The sequence below is a fragment of the Pseudophryne corroboree genome, chromosome 10 (assembly GCF_028390025.1).
Source record: "Pseudophryne corroboree isolate aPseCor3 chromosome 10, aPseCor3.hap2, whole genome shotgun sequence".
Lineage (NCBI taxonomy): Eukaryota > Metazoa > Chordata > Amphibia > Anura > Myobatrachidae > Pseudophryne > Pseudophryne corroboree.
The window spans coordinates 7,789,196-7,816,157 of NC_086453.1; the positions used below are offsets into that span (position 1 = coordinate 7,789,196).

The following is a 26,962-nucleotide window of genomic DNA, read 5'->3' on the forward strand; positions in this document are numbered from 1 at the left end:
AGCTGTGCGCCATTTTCCTCTCAGCACACTTCACACGGCAGTCACTGAGGGTGCAGGGCGCTGGGAGGGGGGCGCCCTGGGAGGCAAATGAAAACCTTTTTTGGCTAAAAATACCTCACATATAGCCTCCGGGGGCTATATGGAGATATTTAACCCCTGCCAGAATCCACTAAAGAGCGCGAGACGAGCCCGCCGAAAAAGGGGCGGGGCCTATCTCCTCAGCACACAGCGCCATTTTCCTCACACAGCTCCGCTGGTCAGGAAGGCTCCCAGGCTCTCCCCTGCACTGCACTACAGAAACAGGGTAAAACAAGAGAGGGGGGGCAAAATTGTGGCAAAACTATATTATTAAAGCAGCTATACAGGGAGCACTTATTATAAGGCTATCCCTGTCATATATAGCGCTTTTGGTGTGTGCTGGCAAACTCTCCCTCTGTCTCCCCAAAGGGCTAGTGGGGTCCTGTCTTCGTTAAGAGCATTCCCTGTGTGTCTGCTGTGTGTCGGTACGTGTGTGTCGACATGTATGAGGACGATATTGGTGTGGAGGCGGAGCAATTGCCAAATATGGGGATGTCACCTCCTAGGGGGTCGACACCAGAATGGATGCCTTTATTTATGGAATTACGGGATAGTGTCAACACGCTAAAGCAGTCGTTTGACGACATGAGACGGCCGGACAATCAATTAGTGCCTGTCCAGGCGCCTCAAACACCGTCAGGGGCTGTAAAACGCCCTTTGCCTCAGTCGGTCGACACAGACCCAGACACAGGCACTGATTCCAGTGGCGACGGTGACGAATCAACCGTATTTTCTAGTAGGGCCACACGTTATATGATTTTGGCAATGAAGGAGGCGTTACATATTGCTGATACTACAGGTACCACAAAACAGGGTATCATGTGGGGTGTGAAAAAACTACCTATAGTTTTTCCTGAATCAGATGAATTAAATGAGGTGTGTGATGAAGCGTGGGTTGCCCCCGATAAAAAAAATGCTAATTTCAAAGAAGTTATTGGCTTTATACCCTTTCCCGCCAGAGGTTAGGGCGCGCTGGGAAACACCTCCTAGGGTGGACAAGGCGCTCACACGCTTATCAAAACAAGTGGCGTTACCCTCTCCTGAGACGGCCGCACTTAAAGATCCAGCAGATAGGAGGATGGAAAATATCCAAAAAAGTATATACACACATACAGGTGTTATACTACGACCAGCTATAGCGACAGCCTGGATGTGCAGTGCTGGGGTAGTTTGGTCAGAGTCCCTGATTGAAAATATTGATACCCTGGATAGGGACAATGTTTTACTGTCTTTAGAGCAAATAAAGGATGCATTTCTTTATATGCGTGATGCACAGAGGGATATCTGCACACTGGCATCACGGGTAAGTGCTATGTCCATTTCGGCCAGAAGAAGTTTATGGACGCGACAGTGGTCAGGCGATGCGGACTCAAAACGGCATATGGAAGTTTTGCCGTATAAAGGGGAGGAGTTATTTGGTGTCGGTCTATCGGATTTGGTGGCCACGGCTACAGCCGGGAAATCCACCTTTTTACCTCAAGTCACTCCCCAACAGAAAAAGACACCGACTTTTCAACCGCAGCCCTTTCGTTCCTTTAAAAACAAGAGAGCAAAGGGATATTCATATCTGCCACGAGGCAGAGGAAGGGGGAAGAGACAGCAACAGGCAGCTCCTTCCCAGGAACAGAAGCCCTCCCCCGCTTCTACAAAAGCCTCAGCATGACGCTGGGGCTTCTCAAGCGGACTCGGGGGCGGTGGGGGGTCGTCTCAAGAATTTCAGCGCGCAGTGGGCTCACTCGCAGGTAGATCCCTGGATCCTGCAGATAATATCTCAGGGGTACAGGTTGGAACTAGAGACGGATCCACCTCGCCGTTTCCTGAAGTCTGCTTTACCAACGTCCCCCTCCGACAGGGTGACGGTCTTGGAAGCCATTCACAAGCTGTACTCTCAGCAGGTGATAGTCAAGGTACCCCTTTTACAACAAGGAAAGGGGTATTATTCCACTCTATTTGTGGTACCGAAGCCGGATGGCTCGGTAAGACCTATTCTAAATCTGAAATCCTTGAACCTGTACATAAAGAAGTTCAAGTTCAAGATGGAGTCACTCAGAGCAGTGATAGCGAACCTGGAAGAAGGGGACTTTATGGTATCCTTGGACATCAAGGATGCGTATCTCCACGTTCCAATTTACCCCTCACACCAGGGGTACCTCAGGTTCGTCGTACAGAACTGTCACTATCAGTTTCAGACGCTGCCGTTCGGATTGTCCACGGCACCTCGGGTCTTTACCAAGGTAATGGCCGAGATGATGATTCTTCTTCGAAGAAAAGGCGTATTAATTATCCCATACTTGGACGATCTCCTAATAAGGGCAAGGTCCAGAGAACAGCTAGAGATGGGATTAGCACTGTCTCAAGAAGTGCTAAAACAGCACGGGTGGATTCTGAATATTCCAAAATCCCAGTTAATTCCGACAACACGTCTGCTGTTCCTAGGGATGATTCTGGACACGGTTCAGAAAAAGGTTTTTCTCCCGGAGGAAAAAGCCAAGGAGTTATCCGAGCTTGTCAGGAACCTCCTAAAACCAGGAAAGGTGTCTGTACATCAATGCACAAGAGTCCTGGGAAAAATGGTGGCTTCTTACGAAGCAATTCCATTCGGCAGATTCCACGCAAGAATTTTCCAGAGGGATCTGTTGGACAAATGGTCAGGGTCGCATCTTCAGATGCACCAGCGGATAACCCTGTCTCCAAGGACAAGGGTATCTCTTCTGTGGTGGTTGCAGAGTGCTCATCTATTGGAGGGCCGCAGATTCGGCATACAGGATTGGATCCTGGTGACCACGGACGCCAGCCTGAGGGGCTGGGGAGCAGTCACACAAGGAAGAAACTTCCAGGGCGTGTGGTCGAGCCTGGAAACGTCTCTTCACATAAACAGGGAAGCAGACTTCCTCAGCAGACACGACCTTCACCCGGGAGAGTGGGGACTTCATCCAGAAGTTTCCCACATGCTGGTAACCCGTTGGGAAAGACCAATGGTGGACATGATGGCGTCTCGCCTCAACAAAAAACTGGACAGGTATTGCGCCAGGTCAAGAGATCCGCAGGCAATAGCTGTGGACGCGCTGGTAACGCCTTGGGTGTACCAGTCGGTGTATGTGTTTCCTCCTCTGCCTCTCATACCAAAAGTATTGAGAATTATACGGCAAAGAGGCGTAAGAACGATACTAGTGGTTCCGGATTGGCCAAGAAGGACTTGGTACCCGGAACTTCAAGAGATGATCATGGAAGATCCGTGGCCTCTACCTCTGAGAAGGGACTTGCTTCAGCAGGGTCCCTGTCTGTTTCAAGACTTACCGCGGCTGCGTTTGACGGCATGGCGGTTGAACGCCGGATCCTAAAGGAAAAAGGACTATGAGAAATAGAATTATCGGTAAGTAAATTCTTATTTTCTGATACTGCAAGTACCACAAAAAAGGGTATTATGTGGGGTGTGAAAAAACTACCCGTAGTTTTTCCTGAATCAGATATATTAAATGAGGTGTGTGATGAAGCATGGGTTTCCCCCGATAAAAAAAAATGATAATTTCTAAAAAATTATTGGCATTATACCCTTTCCTGCCAGAGGTTAGGGCGCGTTGGGAAACACCCCCTAGGGTAGATAAAGCGCTCACACGCTTATCAAAACAAGTGGCGTTACCGTCTCCTGATACGGCCGCCCTCAAGGAACCAGGTGATAGAAAACTGGAGAATATCCTAAAAAGTATATACACACATACTGGTGTTATACTGCGACCAGCAATCGCCTCAGCCTGGATGTGCAGCGCTGGGGTGGCTTGGTCGGATTCCCTGACTGAAAATATTGATACCCTGGATAGGGACAGTATATTATTGACTATAGAGCATTTAAAAGATGCATTTCTATATATGCGAGATGCACAGAGGGATATTTGCACTCTGGCATCAAGAGTGAGTGCGCTGTCCATTTCTGCCAGAAGAGGGTTATGGACGCGACAGTGGTCAGGTGATGCGGATTCTAAACGGCATATGGAAGTATTGCCTTATAAAGGGGAGGAGTTATTTGGGGTCGGTCTATCGGACCTGGTGGCCACGACAACTGCTGGGAAATCCACCTTTTTACCCCAGGTCGCCTCTCAGCATAAAAAGACGCCGTCTTTTCAGGCTCAGTCCTTTCGTCCCCTTAAGGGCAAGCGGGCAAAAGGCTCCTCATTTCTGCCCTGGGGCAGAGGAAGGGGGAAAAGACTGCATCAGGCAGCCTCTTCCCAGGAACAGAAGCCCTCTCCCGCTTCTGCCAAGTCCTCAGCATGACGCTGGGGCCTTACAAGTGGACTCAGGCACGGTGGGGGCCCGTCTCAAGAATTTCAGCGCGCAGTGGGCTCACTCGCAAGTGGACCCCTGGATCCTTCAGGTAGTATCTCGGGTACAAATTGGAGTTCGAGACGTCTCCCCCTCGCCGTTTCCTGAAGTCTGCTTTACCAACGTCTCCCTCCGACAGGGAGGCAGTATTGGAGGCAATTCACAAGCTGTATTCCCAGCAGGTGATAATCAAGGTACCCCTCCTGCAACAAGGAAAGGGGTATTATTCCACGTTGTTTGTGGTACCGAAGCCGGACGGCTCGGTGAGACCTATTTTAAATCTGAAGTCTTTGAACACCTACATACAGAGGTTCAAATTCAAGATGGAGTCACTCAGGGCAGTGATCGCGAACCTGGAAGAGGGGGACTATATGGTGTCTCTGGACATCAAAGATGCCTACCTCCATGTCCCAATTTACCCGTCTCATCAAGGGTACCTCAGGTTTGTGGTACAAAACTGTCACTATCAGTTTCAGACGTTGCCGTTTGGATTATCCACGGCACCCCGGGTCTTTACCAAGGTAATGGCCGAAATGATGATTCTTCTTCGAAGAAAAGGCGTTTTAATTATCCCTTACTTGGACGATCTCCTAATAAGAGCAAGATCCAGAGAACAGTTAGTGGTCGGAGTAGCACTATCTCAAGTAGTGCTCCGGCAGCACGGCTGGATTCTAAATATCCCAAAATCGCAGCTGATTCCGACGACACGTCTTCTGTTCCTAGGGATGATTCTGGACACAGTCCAGAAAAAGGTGTTTCTTCCGGAGGAGAAAGCCAGGGAGTTATCCGAACTAGTCAGAAACCTCCTGAAACCAGGGCGAGTCTCAGTGCATCAATGCACAAGAGTCCTGGGAAAGATGGTAGCTTCCTACGAAGCGATTCCATTCGGCAGATTCCACGCAAGAACGTTCCAGTGGGATCTGCTGGACAAATGGTCCGGATCGTATCTTCAGATGCATCAACGGATAGCCCTGTCCCCAAGGACAAGGGTGTCTCTTCTATGGTGGTTGCAGAGTGCTCATCTTCTAGAGGGCCGCAGATTCGGCATCCAGGACTGGGTCCTGGTGACCACGGATGCCAGCCTGAGAGGCTGGGGAGCAGTCACACAAGGAAGAAATTTCCAGGGCTTGTGGTCAAGCCTGGAGACATCACTTCACATAAATATACTGGAGCTAAGGGCTATTTACAATGCTCTAAGCCTAGCAAGGCCTCTGCTTCAGGGTCAGCCGGTGTTGATCCAGTCGGACAACATCACGGCAGTCGCCCACGTAAACAGACAGGGCGGCACAAGAAGCAGGAGGGCAATGGCAGAAGCTGCAAGGATTCTTCGCTGGGCGGAAAATCATGTGATGGCTCTGTCAGCAGTGTTCATTCCGGGAGTGGACAACTGGGAAGCGGACTTCCTCAGCAGACACGATCTTCACCCGGGAGAATGGGGACATCACCCAGAAGTCTTCCACATGCTTGTAAACCGGTGGGAAAAACCAAAGGTGGACATGATGGCGTCCCGCCTCAACAAAAAACTAGACGGGTATTGCGCCAGGTCAAGGGACCCTCAGGCAATAGCTGTGGACGCTCTGGTAGCACCATGGGTATACCAGTCAGTGTATGTGTTCCCTCCTCTGCCTCTCATACCCAAGGTACTGAGGATTATAAGGCGCAGAGGAGTGAGAACCATACTCGTGGCTCCGGATTGGCCAAGAAGGACTTGGTATCCGGAACTTCAAGAGATGCTCACAGAGGACCCGTGGCCTCTGCCTCTAAGAAGGGACCTGCTCCAGCAAGGTCCCTGTCTGTTTCAAGACTTACCGCGGCTGCGTTTGACGGCATGGCGGTTGAACGCCGGATCCTAAAGGAAAAAGGCATTCAGGAGGAAGTCATTCCTACCCTGATCAAAGCCAGGAAGGATGTGACCGCGCAACACTATCACCGCATTTGGCGAAAATATGTTGCGTGGTGTGAGGCCAGGAAGGCCCCAACGGAGGAATTTCAACTGGGTCGATTCGTGCATTTCCTGCAAACAGGAGTGTCTATGGGCCTAAAATTGGGATCCATTAAGGTTCAGATTTCGGCCCTGTCAATTTTCTTCCAGAAAGAACTGGCTTCAGTTCCTGAAGTTCAGACGTTTGTCAAGGGGGTATTGCATATACAACCTCCTTTTGTGCCTCCAGTGGCACCTTGGGATCTTAATGTAGTCTTGAGATTCCTCAAATCACATTGGTTTGAGCCACTCAAATCTGTGGATTTGAAATATCTCACTTGGAAAGTGTCCATGTTGTTAGCCCTGGCTTCGGCCAGGCGTGTATCAGAATTGGCGGCTTTGTCTTGCAAAAGCCCATATCTGATTTTCCATTCGGACAGGGCAGAACTGAGGACTCGTCCTCATTTTCTCCCTAAGGTGGTGTCAGCTTTTCACCTGAACCAACCTATTGTGGTGCCTGCGGCTACTGGGGACTTGGAGGACTCCAAGTTGCTAGATGTTGTCAGGGCCCTGAAAATATATTTCCAGGACGGGCTAGAGTCAGGAAATCTGATTCGCTGTTTATCCTGTATGCACCCAATAAGCTGGGTGCTCCTGCTTCTAAGCAGACTATTGCTCGTTGGATTTGTAGTACAATTCAGCTTGCACATTCTGTGGCAGGCCTGCCACAGCCAAAATCTGTCAATGCCCATTCCACAAGGAAGGTGGGCTCATCTTGGGCGGCTGCCTGAGGGGGTCTCGGCTTTGCAACTTTGCCGAGCAGCTACTTGGTCAGGGGCAAACACGTTTGCAAAATTCTACAAATTTGATACCCTGGCTGAGGAGGACCTGGAGTTCTCTCATTCGGTGCTGCAGAGTCATCCGCACTCTCCCGCCCGTTTGGGAGCTTTGGTATAATCCCCATGGTCCTGACGGAGTCCCAGCATCCACTAGGACGTCAGAGAAAATAAGAATTTACTTACCGATAATTCTATTTCTCGTAGTCCGTAGTGGATGCTGGGCGCCCATCCCAAGTGCGGATTGTCTGCAATACTTGTACATAGTTATTGTTGCCAAAATTCGGGTTTTGTTGTAGTGAGCCATCTTTTCTGGAGGCTCTTCAGGTTATCATGCTGTTAACTGGGTTTAGATCACAAGTTATACGGTGTGATTGGTGTGGCTGGTATGAGTCTTACCCGGGATTCAAAAATCCTTCCTTATTGTGTACGCTCGTCCGGGCACAGTATCTTAACTGAGGCTTGGAGGAGGGTCATAGGGGGAGGAGCCAGTGCACACCAGGTAGTACTAAAGCTTTTACTTTTGTGCCCAGTCTCCTGCGGAGCCGCTATTCCCCATGGTCCTGACGGAGTCCCAGCATCCACTACGGACTACGAGAAATAGAATTATCGGTAAGTAAATTCTTATTTTTTATTACCTACCGGTAAATCCTTTTCTCATAGTCCGTAGAGGATGCTGGGCGCCCGCCCAGCGCTTCGTATTCCTGCATTTGTTACTTGGTTAAGTACTGTTGTTCAGCCGTTGCTGAATTGTCGCAAGCTTGTTAGCTCGGCTTTCTATTATGTGTGAGCTGGAGTGAATCTCACCACTATCTGTGTATGCCCTTCTCTCAAAGTATGTCTGTCTCGTCGGGCACAGTTTCTAGTCTGGTAGGAGGAGCATAGAGGGAGGCGCTAGCCCACACTATTAAACTCTTAAAGTGCCCATGGCTCCTAAGGGACCCGTCTGTACCCCATGGTACTAATGTGGACCCCAGCATCCTCTACGGACTACGAGAAAAGGATTTACCAGTAGGTAATTTAAAATCCTATTTTTGTGCAAAACAAGACTAGTCCTGCAGTTACTTATCCTGTGTGATGAATCCAGAGACTAAGGTCCCGGAATTGACGTCTGACATCCGCCCTGCATACGCCTGGACTCGTCTGCATTTTCCCAAACACTCCCTGAAAACGATCAGTTGACACCCATAAAATCCCACTTCCTGTCAATCTCCTTGCGTTCGGCTGTGCGAATGGAATCGTTGCTAGAACATGTGTAAAACAACAATGCTCTTTGTACCTATACGATGCGCGTGCGCGTTGCGGCTCATACGCAGGCACAGTTTTGCAATTTTTTTACCTGATCGCTGTGCTGCGAAAATCAGCAGTGAGCGATCAACTCGGAATGAGGGCCACTGTTTCTAAATCAAAGAACTCTAGGTTTCACTTCTTTTGTCTCTCTCTAGGAAGTCGAGGAATTCTTGTGGATTGATGCAGAGAGGTAAGCAATGGTGGGCAGTTGGACATACAGCGTACACATACAGGCAGGCAGCCCACCCAGGTCCTCATATGGTGCAAGAAACGTTCCTTCTCTACCAGGATCATTGTATAAAGAGGATTTTTGTTCTCTACTAAGATCATTTATTAACAGATGTCAAAAGCCCCAGGATGATTGATCACCTATTGGGAAGGAGTCAGGATGGATTTCTTGTATGATCCAACTGAGAAATTTGAAGGTCTGGGCCATCTCCAGTCTGCAAAAAGGCTGCAAGTTTGTCTTGCTCTTCAAATCATGATGGTAAGGGAAGACTACCCTCCCAAGTAACTGGGAAGCCTTCACTGCCACTATACTTGTGATCACCACTCAGAACTGTAACCTGGCCAAAGGGCAGGTCCTGAAACTGAAAGTGATGGGACCGAAAAGCAAAAATCCGGTACTATTGTCATTCAAATTGGAACATGCAAGTATGTCCATGGACACCATTGTTTGTGATGTTCCTCTTGGCTCATATTTTTTTTTTTACCTTTGCATGAAGGCCCTAGGAAAGATGGCTTCCAAGCTTGAGGTTGAGCTAATTTTGAAATTGACCAAACATCACAATCACTTGGTCAGCTAGCTTTTCAATCTTCAAAGGTGCATCTGTCCCTCCATTGATGGTTGAGAAACAACAATGCCATCCGCGGTTACCCATTCTCAATCAGGTCCTGTTCAATGGTAACAAGAGAGGGGCATCGTTTTACAGCAGTACTGCCAGCATCTTTGGATCCTTGTGGAGTCAAAGTTACCAATAAATGAGTTGAAATTAATCTGTGGTCAGAAAATTAGTTATTGCAAAGAAGGGCCGTTAACATTCAGTCAGTGCCATGGTGGTGGCTTACGTAAGTCCATTGGCTTGCAGTTGAGTACTCTGGCCATGAAGTCCAGCAGGATCATCCATTGGGCAGAGCAAAACTTTTGGGGGAGGAGGTGGCCAGTGCTAAACATGCAGGTCACACACTGGCGGCCAGAGTCAGCTGAGGCAAGGAGCACTCTGACTGGAGAAGATGTGGTCAGCTGACAAACTGTAACATGGCAGTGTCCATGCATCGGCGCCACAACACAAGTGAAACCAGAAAATCTGACCTGTAGGACAGGCAGCATGGATAAATCTCGCAATGAAGTACCAGAGTGTGACGGTCTCTCTATAAGCAAAGTTGAGGAGGCACTTCTGCTCCAATATAAATGATCTGCGTGCTCTTTGGTTGACTCAATGGAACTACTTTTGTACGTCTGATGTTCCTGCTCCTTCTGACAGAAATTATTCTGCAAGTTCTCAAGTGGTTTAAGAGATGGGATGTATGGGATGATTCTGGTAACATCAGACTAGCTCAAGAAGGTCTTTGTAGAGACACCTTATGTATGGCACGGAGCCCAGCATAGGCTCTACATGCGACCAAACTTTGTTTTTTTTAGTCTGTGCTCCTAGCCTTACCAGAGTTTACCTCATTTGGCTATTAAGATACGATCCACCATTCTAAAATTTTGGAAGATTGTTTTGGCCACGAATTACCACATGGTTTGGAAGATCTGCACAGCGCCTGCTGGTGAGAAACTATTTGGTGTTTCAGGAGTTGGCATGGGCACTGTGACTAGCTGGTGATGACGTAGCACCATATGCAGCAGGATTCGATGCACTTTGTATCCTGACACATTATTGCTGCAATCCGTAACTGGGATGATGGTTTACACCAGATGTGATAGCCTTTGTTGACCTCTCATATTGGTGGCTCAAAACCTAGTTGGCAGTTTGTGGTTTTTCCCTCTTTAAATCCCTGGCACTAGCTACAATGGCAGACCTTTAGCGCCCCACAAGTCTTGATGTTTTGGAAATGCTCTGACTCGGTTACCTGGCCAGAAATGTTTAGCCCTCATTAAAGTCCTTCAGATCTTTACATCTGCCCACATCTTATTTCAACACATCACAAGTACTTAATGTCTCATATATCCTGGACATGCGCCATTGTTACCAGATAAACAATGTAATTCCCTTCCTATGGGAGTGGTCATAATGCTTTGGCCCATGGGTGTATATAATGGGGATGATCTTGAGTGTTTGGAGGCAAATTTGAAAGAGTCCAAGCTTCTGTCCCCTCGATGTCCAGTATCATCACTGTTCTTCCAGAAAAGGGTTTAGCAGAAATACAAAAACCCTATTTTTTGAAAAGTGCTGTAAAAATTGTGCCGAAATCTCAAAAATCTGTAACGAAAGAAGCGTTAACTGTGAGTGTAAGTGCAGTCTGAGTTTTGAAGTGTTCCTGGTGAGCCATTTTCTATAATATCTTGCAGTAGAGTGGTTTCTGGGTTCAGAGGAGCTAGGGGCGGGCCCACATATGGCCCCCCACAGTCACTTCATACACTGGAAAGACGCTATGAGCGGAGACTTGATGGGTAAGTTGTAAGGTTTCTATAGGCATGTATGTTATACGGTGAGAACAACAAAAACCAAAACACTCTTTGGTTCACCCCGATCGATATGACATTTTGGGAACTCTGTTTTCTATTGGGTTTGGAAACAAAACATTTGTGTCATGTTATACAGCAATGGGGGCATTCCTTTCTCACTAGATAAGAGACCATTCGATCCTTTGACCCCGCACCTGTCTCTCTAAACATCTCCTCCTACAGTGTCTCCTACAGGCAGAATGTCATTTATAGTATCAGACATAAAGGACTATTAAGATGGCTTCTTCCATCTGACCTCATTTGCTGGAGGGGGGGTGTCACATTCCGGGAACAATTCACACGAATCACAAACACGTAAATATTTGAAGCCCGTAAGAGGTCGTTCCCTTCGACAAGCGAGGTGGTCAATGTTCATTGTCCCATTCAGCATTCATGTTATTTTATGGAAAGTCTCTATGAATGGAAAGAGAGTCTGACTATATCTCTGGACAGTTCAAAACACTTTTAACAAAATGTTCCTCTAAAGAGACTATTCTGTCTGATCGGAGCACTGGTTCTCCAGCGTTACCTACAAAACTGCTATTGGCCACATGTCGGGAACGAGGCTCCTGAAGAAGGAGCTGGATTGGTGATCCAGGCAGAAGGCCATTTAACCTATAAATCCATACGTAACTCCAACACCTTGTCTCCATATAGAAGATCTACAATGTCTTCACAACATGGGTGCTACGGGAATATTGGGGGTTCACAAAATACTTGTGGACTGAATGTAGCTACTGGCCTTACCATTCAGAAATGTGTGTCTGCCTGTCCTGCACGCGCCTGGATGAAAACCGTAACACAAGTCCTGGCCAGAATTTTGCAACTCCCGGTTGCTCCTCTAGGATCTGGTGTTACTTCACAAATGATGCTATTGCTGAAATCTGAAGGACAGGATACAGTTATGTAGTTGTGGATTGTTTTAAATTACCCTTTAGGGAATTCATACAGCTTTGCGAACTGATTGTGTAGTTAGACAGACTGCAGGGAATCCTGAGGACATGGCTTCTGACTCAGGTCCACTATCAGCCATCTGTGTCTTCCTGTGCCTTCCCTGGTGTTACAAGGGTGCTTGGAATATGTGTTTAGAGACCGGGTACATTCATCGTCTCGTGAAATGGAAAGGTGGGTCCTTGAGGACCTAGTTTGAGAACCATTGCACCATATCCTGATTCCACTGCATGACCTCGGCTAGCCCTTGTCGTGACTACTGACCTACGGACATCCCTGACCTCTGCTATGGCTGCAGGGTGTTTCCAGCCTCATCTTGGACTTTCCTCACTGACCTGTCCTTTCTCCTGAGGAAGTTTCCTGGCACTTTCCCCATATGTACTCCCATGTCATTTACCCTTCCTTTCCCCCTTCCTCGCCCGTTCATGTTCAGACACAACAGGAGAGGGGGATAATGAGTTACATGGACCTGGGTGACCGGATACACACTGTGGAACTCTCTAGGGATAGTCTACTGCCAGAAGCTGTAATGTGATGTATAATGTCATTGGTATCCCGTTGTATAATGTCCTGTAATCTGTCCAGAATCTCAGCAGAAGCAGTGTGATAAGTAATGAAACCCTTACCACAGGTCCACACATGCATGTTACCGATACACCGTAACCTTTTAAGACCGTTGTACTATTAACATGACACTTTTGTGCACAACTTAAGTGTCTTGTTTTGTGCTCGTTTTGTATAAAATGGAAATAATTACATTCCACATGCATCTCCGATCTTTCATGATTACTCCCAAACCCCAAAATATCGATGTTCGCTTATTTCCCGTCAGTCACATTGTTGAAGCGCTACAAAGCAAATGACAATGTGGGCCACCCCTAGGCCGCACACGGGACCACAGTCAAAGAAAGAGTGCCGAAACTGATTTTAGGTCTGACAACACTGGTCACATGATGGCAAACCATCAAACTGGCATAATGGCCAAAGGACAAGTCTACCACAATATGTGTGACATGTAAGCGAGGACTGCCTTACAGACAACTGTGGTCATTCCGAGTTGTTCGCTAGCTGCATTTGTTTGCTGTGCAGCGATGAGGCAAAAAAACTGCACTTCATCGCATGCGGCGCAGTACGCACACGCGAGGTACTATTTCACGCGGTGTAGCCAAGCTTTTCAGTCGCACTGCTGGCCGCAGAGTGATTTGACATGAAGTGGGCGTTTCTGGGTGTCAACTGACCGTTTTCAGGGAGTGTGCGGAAAAACGCAGGCGTGACAGGAAAAATGCAGGCGTGGCTGGGCGAAAGCAGGGCGTGTTCGTGACGTCCAAACAGGAACAGAACAGTCTGAAGTCATCGCAAGCGCTGAGTAGGTCTGGAGCTACTCTGAAACTGCACAAAATAATTTTGTAGCCGCTCTGCGATCCTTTCGTCTGCAGTTCTGCTAAGCTAAAATACACTCCCAGTGGGCGGCGGCATAGCGTTTGCTCGGCTGCTAAAAACTGCTAGCGAGCGATAACTCGGAATGACCACCAATGAGAGTGTGAGAGACATGGAACTGAATAGGAGAGAGAAGGCAAAAAGATAGTATTCATACATCTGTATACATAAAGACCCAATGTACTATACAGAGGACGCTTAATCATTTTGTAACTGGGGCCTGATTTGTGAAAATGGTATCCAGACTCTGGGTCGACACAAATTAGGTCGACACCTATTGGTCAACAGTGTCTAGGTCGACACTAGAAATAGGTCGACGTGCAAAAAGGTTGACATGAGTTTTTCGCAATTTTTTTTTTTTTGGGGGGGGGGCTTTTTCATACTATACGATCCACGTGGACTACGATTAGGGACGGTAACCTGTGCCGAGCGCAGCGGCAGTGGAGCGAGGCACCTTGCCCAAAGCCTGCGAGGGGAAACGGTGCAATAATTGAGGTTCCTGGTCACTTGACGGAGAAAACTACACAAAAAAAACCCATAAAAAACTCAGATCGACCGTGTTCACGTCGACCTAGCCACTGTCGACCAATGGGTGTCGATCCGGCGTCCCATACCCTGTAAGAATGTTGTCCTATTCATGTTTAGAGTAAGTTTATGAAAAAATAATTTGAAACTATAGATTTTGGTGTTATGGGTTCTAATAGGTCAATGACTGCATGAAATGCTCTGCTAGAAACTCCTACACGACAGGAGGCTGAACTGCTTGTCCCTTTCTTGCTGCAGGGCTTCTGAAACACTGGAGCGAACCTATGAACACAGTGCCTATGGCCTCCGTGAACGCGGGATTGCCGGCTTCGAAAGGACACGACACTATGACCAGGATTACTATAGAGACTCGCGTGACCGGATCTTACAACGTGGAATTTACTATAATTCTCGCCGCAGTCCAAGCCGCTTCGATGCTTATGATCTGCGTTATGAGTCTAGGACCCGGGAGCCGTTTACATTGCCCAGCGTGGTACGCAGGGATATATACAGAGATGACGTTACCAGGGAGGTACGAAGGAGGCGCCGTATCCGGAGACCCCAGCGCAGTCCTGGCCGAAAGTACAAGCCCAGCAGGAGTCGTTCACCCCGGTCTAGAAACCAGTCCCCTCAGGAACTGGCCAGCCAAGCGCCAAAGCCCGACAGGTCACCCAGCGGCAATGGCATCAAGAGTAGATCCTCTAGTAGTGACTCTGTCAGCAGCAGAAACAGGTAGGTCCCGCTGCGCTGTGGTGGAAGATGGCGGTTGAGATGCCTTATCGCATTCTGTCGGCTTTTGTTTGTCTTAACGTTGCTTTCTTGCATCTAGTTTCTCTGGTTCCTCCACCTGGTGCATAGGTTCAGTTAATTTTATTCTATACGTAGGTAGCGGTGAGATGGATTGCATGCTATACTTATCAGCCCGTAGCGGGGACACTTGTCCTGGTGGGTGCGGTGGTGGAAAGACATCGGGCTCCATATTTGGTGGATGAAGGAGCATGGTTTATGTAGCTGGTTCCTGCTGGTGGCTCTAGAAACAAATAACCTGAGCAATGGATGAGTCTATTGTGACCAGAAATTCTGTTATAGCAGTGACGCAGTGGTGGGGAACATTGGTACTCCAGCTGTTGCTGAACTACACATCTCAGCATGCCCTGCAACCGTTTTAGCATAGCCAAGGAGCAAAACTGTGGCAGGGCATGCTGGAATGGGTAGGTTTGGCCCGGTTCCAACAATCACAATTTTAAAGTCAGATTGACATTGTTGGAAACGGGGCTAAACCTGTCAGGTTTTGGCCGCGCATCCGAAAATACACAGCCGCCGATCCGCGTGTCTTCCGACAGCTTTCCGACAAGTTGGGAATTCCCGACTTGCCGGAAAAAACGCGCCCCCCCTATTGAATAGGTTGGAACCCCTTCCGACCTAAACCTGTCGGAAGCTACCGTCTTCCCGACAAGACGACAGCTTCCGACACTTATTGAATATCCCCCTATGGAGGTGTCTGAATCATGGGAGGGATGTATTAGCGATACATAGTTTGGATGGAATGGGTGAGGTTAGCGGAAGAGGTGATACAATTATGTCATAAGGGCTGAACAGTGTAGAGACGAGGGGATACGGTCATTTGGACGACGGGGTCATTAGGTCGGCATGTACTAGGTCGACAGTTCAAAAGGTCGACATGAGTTTTTCAATTTTTTTTAAATGTTTTGGACTTTGCCCGAAAGAGCCAGGCGAGAGGACATGGCGCACTAATTGGGGTTCCCTGTCACTTTACAAAGAAAACGACACCAAAATAAGTGAAAAAACAACAACCTCCTGTCGACCTAATGCATCTCGACCAATAGTGGTACACACAGTGTGTGTCTGTCAGAGTGTGTGTGTGTGTGTCTAGCGCTCATAATAAAATCGGTTGTACTGTATGTTCAAGCGTTATGTCGTTGCAGCCACAATTCCGGGAGTGACGACAGCGATGGATGTGCCGCGGTTCCAGCTCCACCGTCCCAGCCGATCTTATCTCCGGATAAACCACGCAAAAGTTTTGGAGTCAAGGTTCAGAATTTGCCCGTGCGCTCTTCAGGTAGCTCCGTGTGACCTGTAGTGACGTGCCCGCGCAGGGGCTATTCTGTAGCCTCTTACCGCCGCCGCAGTTAGACACTTTTTTTCTCAACTGAGTCTTCCAAAAATGGTCAAGGGCCGATTGTGAGATACAAAGGAGGTGTGGCCAGTAATGTGTGGGCGTGGCCAGAGCCATGTGGGCGTGTACGCCTCATTTACTATCAGTTCTCTGTTAAATACATAAAAGTAAAATAAGTTGCATTATTTTGTGAGGAAAATATAAATCATATGATTTATGGCCGACCGTGGGGGCCGGCAGGGCAGCTGTCATGGTGATGGGCCTGATGTTATGTGGAAGCCTGAGGATGTAGTCCCATTGTTAATATGACCTTGTTTCCAGGTATTACGGTCTAATTAAATATGCAGCACGTAGGTGGCCGCGAGTATCCACCTGCTTCTGCTTGCCTTCCAGTAAGACTGTTCTCTATTGGCCCTTTCAGACATAAACCGCATATTTAACCTGGCTGAGACGAGGGACACTAAACATGGGTTAGAGCCGGGGTTTCAATACTTACCCCCCTTTCTCACCTGGGTGACAGACCCAGGTTATTCCCGGGTCATAGCCGGTCATACTAGATACATGACTTCCAGTGACCCAGGTCTTCCTTCTGGCAGTGGATACTTGGTGGAGATGTTGGTGCCTGCCAATCAATTCCTTTTAGGCATAATCTGGGAATAACCTCGTACCGAGCAGGGTCATGGACGTGGGAAATCCAACCCAGGTCATGTCTACTCGGATATAGCCTTTCCTGTGCTTCCCTGTTCTCCATAGCATCCCTGGTTCCTGCCTACCCCATGCTCTATTCCTGCTCCCTGTTCCAGTTCCTGACCTCCTGTTCAGTTCCGACCCAGTCTGTTGTCTGTGTGTCTCCAGTGCATACCAGCCCTGCACTTAGGAACCCAGACATCGGGCACAGTAAAGCCCCAGCGTCCTTGTGAAGGTCCCTGGTGAACACCACCAGCACGTTAGACTCTGCTCCTCTGTAGCGGGTCTCTGCTAATCGTAATGTATGGTCTAGCATCCACTAATACATCCATCATCTGCGACACCACCAGTGTAATGTGATGACGCTCTGATTGGATTGTCCTGTCTGGTTGTGTACTAGATGTTTGTGTTTGTTTCCAGATACAACCCTTAACGAGGGACTTTTTTATGAGTTCAAGAAGTATGGGAAGGTGACATCTGTGCAGATATGTGGTGTGTCCAAGGAGAGATACGGCCTGGTCTTTTTCAAGCAACAAGTAGATCAGGAGGAAGCTCTTAGCGCTACCAAAGGCAGACGGTTTCTTGGTATGAAGATTGAAGTGACGGCATTGGAGGAACCAGGTATGTTGCCCTGTCTGCCTGAGCGTGAATGGTCAGCGGTGCCTTACCAATAATCGGGCCAGTTAGATGTCTGGCGTCCATACTTTCTCTGAAATTACATTACGATGGGCAATTGTTTTTAGCCTCTGCTTTCTGTAATCAGCTTCTAACACACAATGTCCATTTACTGCAATGTGTTCTGTTAACGCTGACACCATATCCTCCATGGATTATATACTGTGCACTATACTTCTCCTCGCAGTACTACTAATGACAGCTGATGCTTATGTTCTCTCCAAAAATAGACGGTGAGAATAATAGCCAACCTCTGGATGATGAAATAGATGATGAAATAAATGAATTTCACCCCAAGGCCAGCAGGACTCTCTTCATTGGTAACTTGGAGAAAACAGCCACCTGCTTTGAGCTATATAACGTATTCCAGCAATTTGGGGATATTGTGGTACGTCTGCTTTGTCCTTTTCTGTAAATTGTGGTCTGCTCGATCCCGTCCCTCCTAGTTATCAGGTATGTGGACAGCTATGAGATGCTGGATAACAGCAGGCGGGGAGTTTATGTTCCTCAGATCCCGTCCCTCCTAGTTATCAGGTCTGGGGACAGCTATGAGACGCTGGATAACAGCAGGCGGGGAGTTTATGTTCCTCAGATCCCGTCCCTCCTAGTTATCAGGTCTGGGGACAGCTATGAGACGCTGGATAACAGCAGGTGGAGAGTTTATGTTGCTCAGATCCCGTCCCTCCTAGTTATCAGGTCTGTAGACAGCTATGAGACGCTGGATAACAGCAGGCGGGGAGTTTATGTTCCTCCGATCCCGTCCCTCCTAGTTATCAGGTCTGGGGACAGCTATGAGCGGCTGGATAACAGCAGGCGGAGAGTTTATGTTGCTCAGATCCCGACCCTACTATGTATCAGGTCTGTGGACAGCTATGAGACGCTGGATAACAGCAGGGGGAGAGTTTATGTTGCTCAGGTCCCGTCCCTCCTAGTTATCAGGTCTGTGGACAGCTATGAGATGCTGGATAACAGCAGGTGGGGAGTTTATGTTGCTCAGATCCCGTCCCTCCTAGTTATTAGGTCTGGGGACAGCTATGAGACGCTGGATAACAGCAGGTGGAGAGTTCTGAGGAATTTTATGTCTGTGAAAGTTTATGTTGCTCAGATCCCGTCCCTCCTAGTTATCAGGTCTGTGGACAGCTATGAGACGCTGGATAACAGCAGGGGGAGAGTTCTGAGGAATTTTATGTCTGTGAAAGTTTATGTTGCTCAGATCCCGTCCCTCCTAGTTATCAGGTCTGTGGACAGCTATGAGACGCTGGATAACAGCAGGGGGAGAGTTTATGTTGCTCAGGTCCCGTCCCTCCTAGTTATCAGGTCTGTGGACAGCTATGAGATGCTGGATAACAGCAGGTGGGGAGTTTATGTTGCTCAGATCCCGTCCCTCCTAGTTATTAGGTCTGGGGACAGCTATGAGACGCTGGATAACAGCAGGTGGAGAGTTCTGAGGAATTTTATGTCTGTGAAAGTTTATGTTGCTCAGATCCCGTCCCTCCTAGTTATCAGGTCTGGGGACAGCTATGAGACGCTGGATAACAGCAGGCGGGAATTTATGTTGCTCAGATCCTGTCCCTCCTAATTATCAGGTCTGGGGACCGCTATGAGACGCTGGATAACAGCAGGCGGGGAGTTTATGTTGCTCAGATCCCGTCCCTCCTAGTTATCAGGTCTGGGGACAGCTATGAGATGCTGGATAACAGCAGGAGGGGAGTTTATGTTGCTCAGATCCCGTCCCTCCTAGTTATCAGGTCTGTGGACAGCTATGAGACGCTGGATAACAGCAGGTGGGGAGTTTATGTTGCTCAGATCCCGTCCCTCCTAGTTATTAGGTCTGGGGACAGCTATGAGACGCTGGATAACAGCAGGTGGGGAGTTTATGTTGCTCAGATCCCGTCCCTCCTAGTTATCAGGTCTGGGGACAGCTATGAGACGCTGGATAACAGCAGGTGGAGAGTTCTGAGGAATTTTATGTCTGTGAAAGTTTATGTTGCTCAGATCCCGTCCCTCCTAGTTATCAGGTCTGGGGACAGCTATGAGATGCTGAATAACAGCAGGCGGGGAGTTTATGTTGCTCAGATCCTGTCCCTCCTAGTTATCAGGTCTGGGGACAGCTATGAGACGCTGGATAGCAGCAGGCGGGGAGTTTATGTTGCTGAGATCCCGTCCCTCCTAGTTATCAGGTCTGGGGACAGCTATGAGACGCTGGATAACAGCAGGTGGAGAGTTCTGAGGAATTTTATGTCTGTGAAAGTTTATGTTGCTCAGATCCCGTCCCTCCTAGTTATCAGGTCTGGGGACAGCTATGAGATGCTGGATAACAGCAGGCGGGGAGTTTATGTTGCTCAGATGCTGTCCCTCCTAGTTATCAGGTCTGGGGACAGCTATGAGACGCTGGATAGCAGCAGGCGGGGGAGTTTGTTGCTCAGATCCCGTCCCTCCTAGTTATCAGGTCTGGGGACAGCTATGAGACGCTGGATAACAGCAGGTGGAGAGTTCTGAGGAATTTTATGTCTGTGAAAGTTTATGTTGCTCAGATCCCGTCCCTCCTAGTTATCAGGTCTGGGGACAGCTATGAGACGCTGGATAACAGCAGGCGGGGAGTTTATGTTGCTCAGATCCTGTCCCTCCTAGTTATCAGGTCTGGGGACAGCTATGAGACGCTGGATAGCAGCAGGCGGGGAGTTTATGTTGCTCAGATCCCGTCCCTCCTAGTTATCAGGTCTGGGGACAGCTATGAGACGCTGGATAACAGCAGGTGGAGAGTTTATGTTGCTCAGATCCCGTCCCTCCTAGTTATCAGGTCTGTGGACAGCTATGAGATGCTGGATAACAGCAGGCGGGGAGTTTATGTTGCTCAGATCCCGTCCCTCCTAGTTATCAGGTCCGGGGACAGCTATGAGATGCTGGATAACAGCAGGCGGGGAGTTTATGTTGCTCAGATCCCGTCCCTCCTAGTTATCAGGTCTGTGGACAGCTATGAGATGCTGGATAACAGCAGGTGGGGAGTTTATGTTGCTCAGATCCCGTCCCTCCTAATTATCAGGTCCGGGGACAGCTATGAGACGCTGGATAACAGCAGGTGGAGAGTTTATGTTGCTCAGATCCCGTCCCTCCTAGTTATCAGGTGTGAGGAATTTTATGTCTGTGAAAGTTTGTTGCTAAATGTACACTCGGACTCTTTCCCCAGACCTGGAATCTGATTACTTGCTATTGGCCCTCACTTAGTAATCATTGGTCTGGCTGTTCTCTGGCTGGCTGCTATTGATGTGATGTCATCTCTTTTACGTTCCAGGATGTTGACATTAAGTTGGTGAATGAAGTTCCTACGTACGCGTTTGTGGAGTACATGGATATCACGAGTGTCTGTAAAGCCATCAATGAGATGGATCGAAAATATTTGGGGAAAAATCGGCTGAAGGTAAATTTCTCTTTGCTCCAGTTCAGTTTCTAATCATACAATACAGAACCAACACACAAATGGCTTCAGATATAGTAAAAGTCATAGTACTACAAGTGTAAACTGTTCCACTCACCACAAGTCACCATTTTGTGAGTCCTCCTCTTAGAGCCCAGTCTTATTCGTGGGTTTAACCAATCCATGGAACCTTGCAAGACCTGTATGTGGTCTAGAGAAGATTTTCCCAGAGACTGTTTTAGAGCCACAGCTAGGCCTTGCAGGGGCTGGAGTCTAGGCTTGGAAGAGATACCAATCTGAATTTTTCCATCTCTTACCAGACTGTAGAACCCTTGTTCTCCCCTATGTGGATGGCAACATAACGTGCATGTCCAAGAACGCCAAAGTCTATTTGTGTTGCCGGGAGGGCCTCTCTTACACCCATCTTAGCCTTGACATTCCAGCTGTGCCTCATGTGATTCCCTCCACAGTCCAGCCTTGCATCATGTGATTCTTTCCACCAATCCTTGTGCACCTCAGTGGATAAAAGGGCATCAGTCATTCCAGTCTGGGCCAGAACAGCCTTGCTTATGCAGCCACTTGACAGTCAGGTGTATTCTGCAGACTCTCCTGCATTTCCTGTGTCTCCAATGTCTTCAGAGAAATACATGAACAGCGTGCCCACTGCACAGAGCAATAATCATTAGTCTTATCTCCGTTGCTTGTGGAACTACTGGGTCCAGCCAGCTATCGGCTACCTAGTGTGTTTCCTGAATCAAGCCTGTTGCTAAGTTGCCTTCCAGGACTCATCCAGTTACTAGTACACCTAGGCAGATCCAGTCCCTATCCCGCTGTATCAAGTAGAATCCGGTATTAGCCCGGTCGTCTGAGAGAGATCCTGTGTAGGTGGTGCTGCTCCACAATCTAGCATTTCCTGTGTAGCTGGTACTACTCCGCATTCCAGCATTTCCTGTATAGCTGGTTCTGCTCTGCAATCCAGCATTTCCTGTGTAGCTGGTACTACTCCGCATTCCAGCATTTCCTGTATAGCTGGTGCTGCTCTCCAATCCAGCATTTCCTGTGTAGCCGGTACTGCTCCGCAATCCAACAATTCCTGTGTAGCTGGTGCTGCTCTGCAATCTAGCAATTCCTTTGTAGCTTTCGCTGCTCCGCATTTCAGCATTTCCTGTGTAGCTGGCACTGCTCTGCATTCCAGCATTTCCTGGGTATCTGGTGCTGCTCCGCATTCCAGCATTTTCTGTGTATCTGGTGCTGCTCCGCATTCCAGCATTTCCTGTGTATCTGGTGCTGCTCCGCATTCCAGCATTTCCTGTGTATCTGGTGCTGCTCCACATTCCAGCATTTTCTGTGTATCTGGTGCTGCTCCGCATTCCAGCATTTTCTGTGTATCTGGTGCTGCTCCGCATTCCAGCACTTCCCGTGTAGCTGGTACTGCTCCACATTCCAGCACTTCCCGTGTAGCTGGTACTGCTCCACATTCCAGCATGTTCTCTGGGTTTAGCTCAGTACACCAAGCATTCTGCTCACTGGGTATCAGCCCAGTTCCCTGACATTCAAAGAATACGGTAGATGCTAGATCCAAGGGGCCTAAGGAACCTTTTCCGTCAGGGGGAGGAGCCATGACACAAGGAGGAGGAGCCAGGTCAGCGGGATAGTTGCTCTACTGTCCACGCCACCAACTATTACCTTTAGTAATCTGGTGGCGAGCGGAGCGAGCCCGCGAGGGTACTTTTCGGGCACCCTGTTCGGCCGTAGCTCCTCCCCCTGATGACATAGCTCCTCCCCTTGAAACGTCAGAAGGTCCCTTCTCCCACTCCGAAATAGAACCAACCCAAAGAATACCTCAGCTTACCATAGACTTGCATATCAGGAGACGCGACATTCGTCCCTCTCTCCTCTCCCGTGTGAACACTGCCCATCTCCCCCTAGAGGCTCCACTGGGAACACCATCCACCAGTAGCGTGACCGGATCTGATTATCTGCGAGAAGTGGCTTATTCTGGACTCATTGTGGCTAGGATTGCAGCCTATAGCGAGCTACATGCTCTAGCTAATTTTTTTTTTTCTGACAAAACCGTTTATTATCCTTTAAAAATAAAGAACATGACAAAATTTCCATCAATGGTGTAGCTAGTACATCTAAAATGTAGCCATAAAATGCTGATAAAATACAATAATCAGGGTAGAACATAGAGACACATAAACTTACTAATATCCAATATTAAAAATACATCACCAAATCAGCATTCTAAAGTAAGGAAATTCAAGTGTGACCGAATGCCAGCGATCACAAATTGGGTTTGGGTCACACGGGACCTGGCCAATAGGGGATTCCCTCTTACCATCAGTAACCACCTGTTACTGACTCCACCCATTGCGCAATGGGCAGGTATTTAATTCCTACCACCTACTCCTTATACATGGCTCCACGTGCTGCTCAGGCTCCAACCAGGGCCGTAACTACGTGTGTGCCAAGGGGGCTTGGCACACAGCGCAGTTGCCCTGGGGGCGCAACGGCCAGCGGCATGTAATGAGTCAAATTGACTCATTACATGCCGCCTCTGTGTGCGCCGCGCTGTGTAGAAGAGACCAGCGCAGCGCCGAGCAGCGGAGAGAAGGAGGAGGAGGGAGGGGGATTGTGGAGCCGCAGCAGCGCTATTTGATTGGTAATAAGCGCCGCTGCAGCATCCCCCTCTCCTTCTGTATTGGCTGCCCGGCGCTGCTATCCAAAGCAGCGCCAGGCAGCCAATACAGAAGGAGAGGGGGATGCTGCAGCGGCGCTTACTACCAATCAAATAGCGCTGCTGCTGCTCCCCCTCCCTCCTCCTTCTTCTCAACTGCCTGCACACGCCACACTGCACAGAGAGGTAGATGCCTGCCAGCACGAGGAGCCTGTCAGCGGGAGAAGGTAAGTATCTCTATCTCTCTCTCTCTCTCTCTCTCTAAAATAGGGGGGGGTCCTGGCTGCCGCAATGTGTAAAATAGGGGGGGTCCTGGCTGCCGCAATGTGTAAAATAGGGGGGGTCCTGGCTGCCGCAATGTGTAAAATAGGGGGGGTCCTGGCTGCCGCAATGTGTAAAATAGGGGGACACCCTGGCTGCCGCAATGTGTAAAATAGGGGGACACCCTGGCTGCCGCAATGTGTAAAATAGGGGGACGCCCTGGCTGCCGCAATGTGTAAAATAGGGGGACGCCCTGGCTGCCGCAATGTGTAAAATAGGGGGACGCCCTGGCTGCCGCAATGTGTAAAATAGGGGGACGCCCTGGCTGCCGCAATGTGTAAAATAGGGGGACGCCCTGGCTGCCGCAATGTGTAAAATAGGGGGACGCCCTGGCTGCCGCAATGTGTAAAATATGGGGTCGCCCTGGCTGCCACAATGTGTAAAAAAGGGGGACGCCCTGGCTGCCGCAATGTGTAAAATAGGGGGACGCCCTGGCTGCCGCAATGTGTAAAAAAGGGGGACGCCCTGGCTGCCGTAATGTGTAAAAAAGGGGGACGCCCTGGCTGCCGTAATGTGTAAAAAAGGGCTCTACCTGGTGTAGTGGCGCTACTGTGCAGCGTAATTTGAATAATGTAGACTACTGTGCACCGTAGTATGAATTGCTATTATTTTGTGGCCACGCCCCTTCCCCGTGAAGCCACGCCCCTATAAATTTTTCGTGCGCCTGCAGCGCGCACTGCCCCTGTCTAACATGGGGGGTGGGGGGGCGCCACTGTCGTTTCTTGCACACAGCGCTAAAATGGCTAGTTACGGCACTGGCTCCAACCACCGGTACCTACCGTCGAATGACCCCCCACTGGACAATCTCATAATTATAAAAAAACATCCATCTGAGTTCTCCAGTTGTCAATAAACCTACCCATTGGTACTTTCAAAAAGTCTAAAAATTCTAACTTGCTCTAGCTTTTAAGATTTATTTTCTGCTCATTAATGTTCCCATGTCTTGGGGTTCTAGGGTTCTGACTTTTCGTTCTGCAGGTTGTTTGTTTCCTTTTGGATTGCCCTTTGGGAATCTAAGAGGGGAATCCTGCTTTGTCAGCTAAACTCATCTACCAGGAAAAAACGGAAGAATAATGGGAAATGTGCCTAGCCAGGAACACACGTGGTAGGAGGCTATCAGATTCTCTTCCAGAGTCTATAGTTTATTTCCATTTCAGATTCCTGGGTGAGAAGATTTGTAGATTGGGTTATATGATAGATCTCCTGAGGTTCAGTTAGTCAGCACCTCATCGGCACATTCCAGGGCCATTTATAAAATCACAGTAACTTATTCGTTGCTATGGGCAACTTTTCCACTGTTTAGAATGTTTGATACATCTCCCACAAAATCCCTAAAAGATGAGAGTCTCTGAGATCTCTCATAAATGGTGCAAGCAAAGTTTTGGTGTCCATGGACATTGAGGATATGTCCTTGCCCGTTCTGATCTGGGAAAATCATAAATGTCTTCTCTGATTTGCCATGCAACTTGAGGCTCTACTTTTTTGTTCTGATGACTCCGCCAAGGGTGTAACTGTAGATTGTTGTGGTTATGGTCGCAGTTCTGAGGTCCAGGGTGTTGACTAGCAATCCTTTTGGATGACCCTTTGATGAAGGCGTGATGCCCGACCTTACCCCAAGTCTATACTTTGGGCCGTGAGTGGATAGTTACCTACATAAAATTCACAGATACATATATTGGATGTAGGATGTTGCACACCACAAGTTTTAGGAGTATCCACCCGTAGAGGAATTTTTGGGACATCTCCATGGTTCTTGTGCCAGCCAGGTGATAGAGAAACCTGGATTTTTATACTCCAATCCTTTTCTCTGAATTCACTGGGCAAACTAGGCACCTGTCCTTTTATAGGTGCTATGTCTCCTGTTTCCTTTGTAGTTATGAAGTTAATGTTGTTGGGGATCTTATTTTCCATCGTTCTTGTTTCATTCCTGTCCTGTGTGGCTTGGTTAGAAAAATATCTGACTACCCTTCAAACTATGGGATATAGAGGTGGAAGAGCCCAAGACTTTCTATAGATCAAAGCAGGTAAAGGCCCCAAACTCCTGTCTTCTCATCAGGTTTGAGTATATAACTTATTATATATGTCGACAATCAATATGTGGACTTTCAAATTGTCGACGGGTACATAATTTATACATGCGTCTAATTTAGACATTCAATATATAGACAATTTGAAATAACGACCGGGTCAAAATTGTAACCAGTTTAGTCCCAGCTCATACGCCTCATGCAGTGTACTGCAGATGGACGCCGAGAACGACCAGCAGTAACGGGAAGTACCAGAAATCCTATTTTTGATTCAGCGACTCCTCCTAAATATCCTTTAACCTAGTTTCAGTTGCTTCTCGTTACTTTATCAGCCTCGTATGCGGCCGCTCGGTCCTTACGCTTTGTGTAATGTGTGTAGGAGAGATGAGAAAAGGTGATGGTTTTAGATCAATGTATAATATGCTACGGCTGTTGCAGTCTCCTTACCGGGTATGGGTTTAAGCTTATTAGGTACGTTGCAATGTGTGGGGGTTCTGCAAAACCTTGAATTTAGGATTAAGCTACCATTTATTTTGAAGTAAGATTATAGGCTATAGAAAAGAGCATAACATGATGTGTAACATATACAGCCGTCTACTAGACAGCACTAAGTAACGTTCTCAATATAGTGCACCTTTTATACCTGGATGACTGCTGCTGACGCACTCTCTTTGTTCACAGCTGGGATTTGGAAAGAGCATTCCTAGCAACTGTGTGTTGATAGACGGCCTGTCCTCCGGTGCCACTAAGACATATTTACGACGCTATTTTAGACGTTATGGGCCTGTGCTAAAGGTGAGTTGGGGTTACAGTGTTACATCTTTTTATGTCTTGCCTGTCCCAACCTCCTTTTGTTGACACTTACATATATTTGTCAGCATTTTTGATAAGATGAGCACTCTCATGCTATTAAATTAAAGGCTATGTATAGGCACCGACACTTGTATGAAATGCGTTTCTTTTCTACTGCAATTATTGATGAATAGAAATATAG

At 48.2% G+C, this 26,962-nt stretch overlaps 1 protein-coding gene across 1 annotated transcript in view; it reads left to right on the forward strand.

The window, feature by feature from the left end:
* LOC134966849 (uncharacterized) overlaps positions 1–26,962 on the forward strand; it is a 188,840-nt gene that overhangs the window by 37,982 nt on the left and 123,896 nt on the right. The window contains exons 3-9 of the mRNA XM_063943893.1: positions 8,598–8,632; positions 14,285–14,758; positions 15,973–16,106; positions 17,271–17,471; positions 17,756–17,913; positions 20,818–20,943; positions 26,650–26,763. Coding sequence (XP_063799963.1) covers positions 8,598–8,632; positions 14,285–14,758; positions 15,973–16,106; positions 17,271–17,471; positions 17,756–17,913; positions 20,818–20,943; positions 26,650–26,763 — 1,242 coding nt within the window. The remainder of the gene's footprint in view (positions 1–8,597; positions 8,633–14,284; positions 14,759–15,972; positions 16,107–17,270; positions 17,472–17,755; positions 17,914–20,817; positions 20,944–26,649; positions 26,764–26,962) is intronic.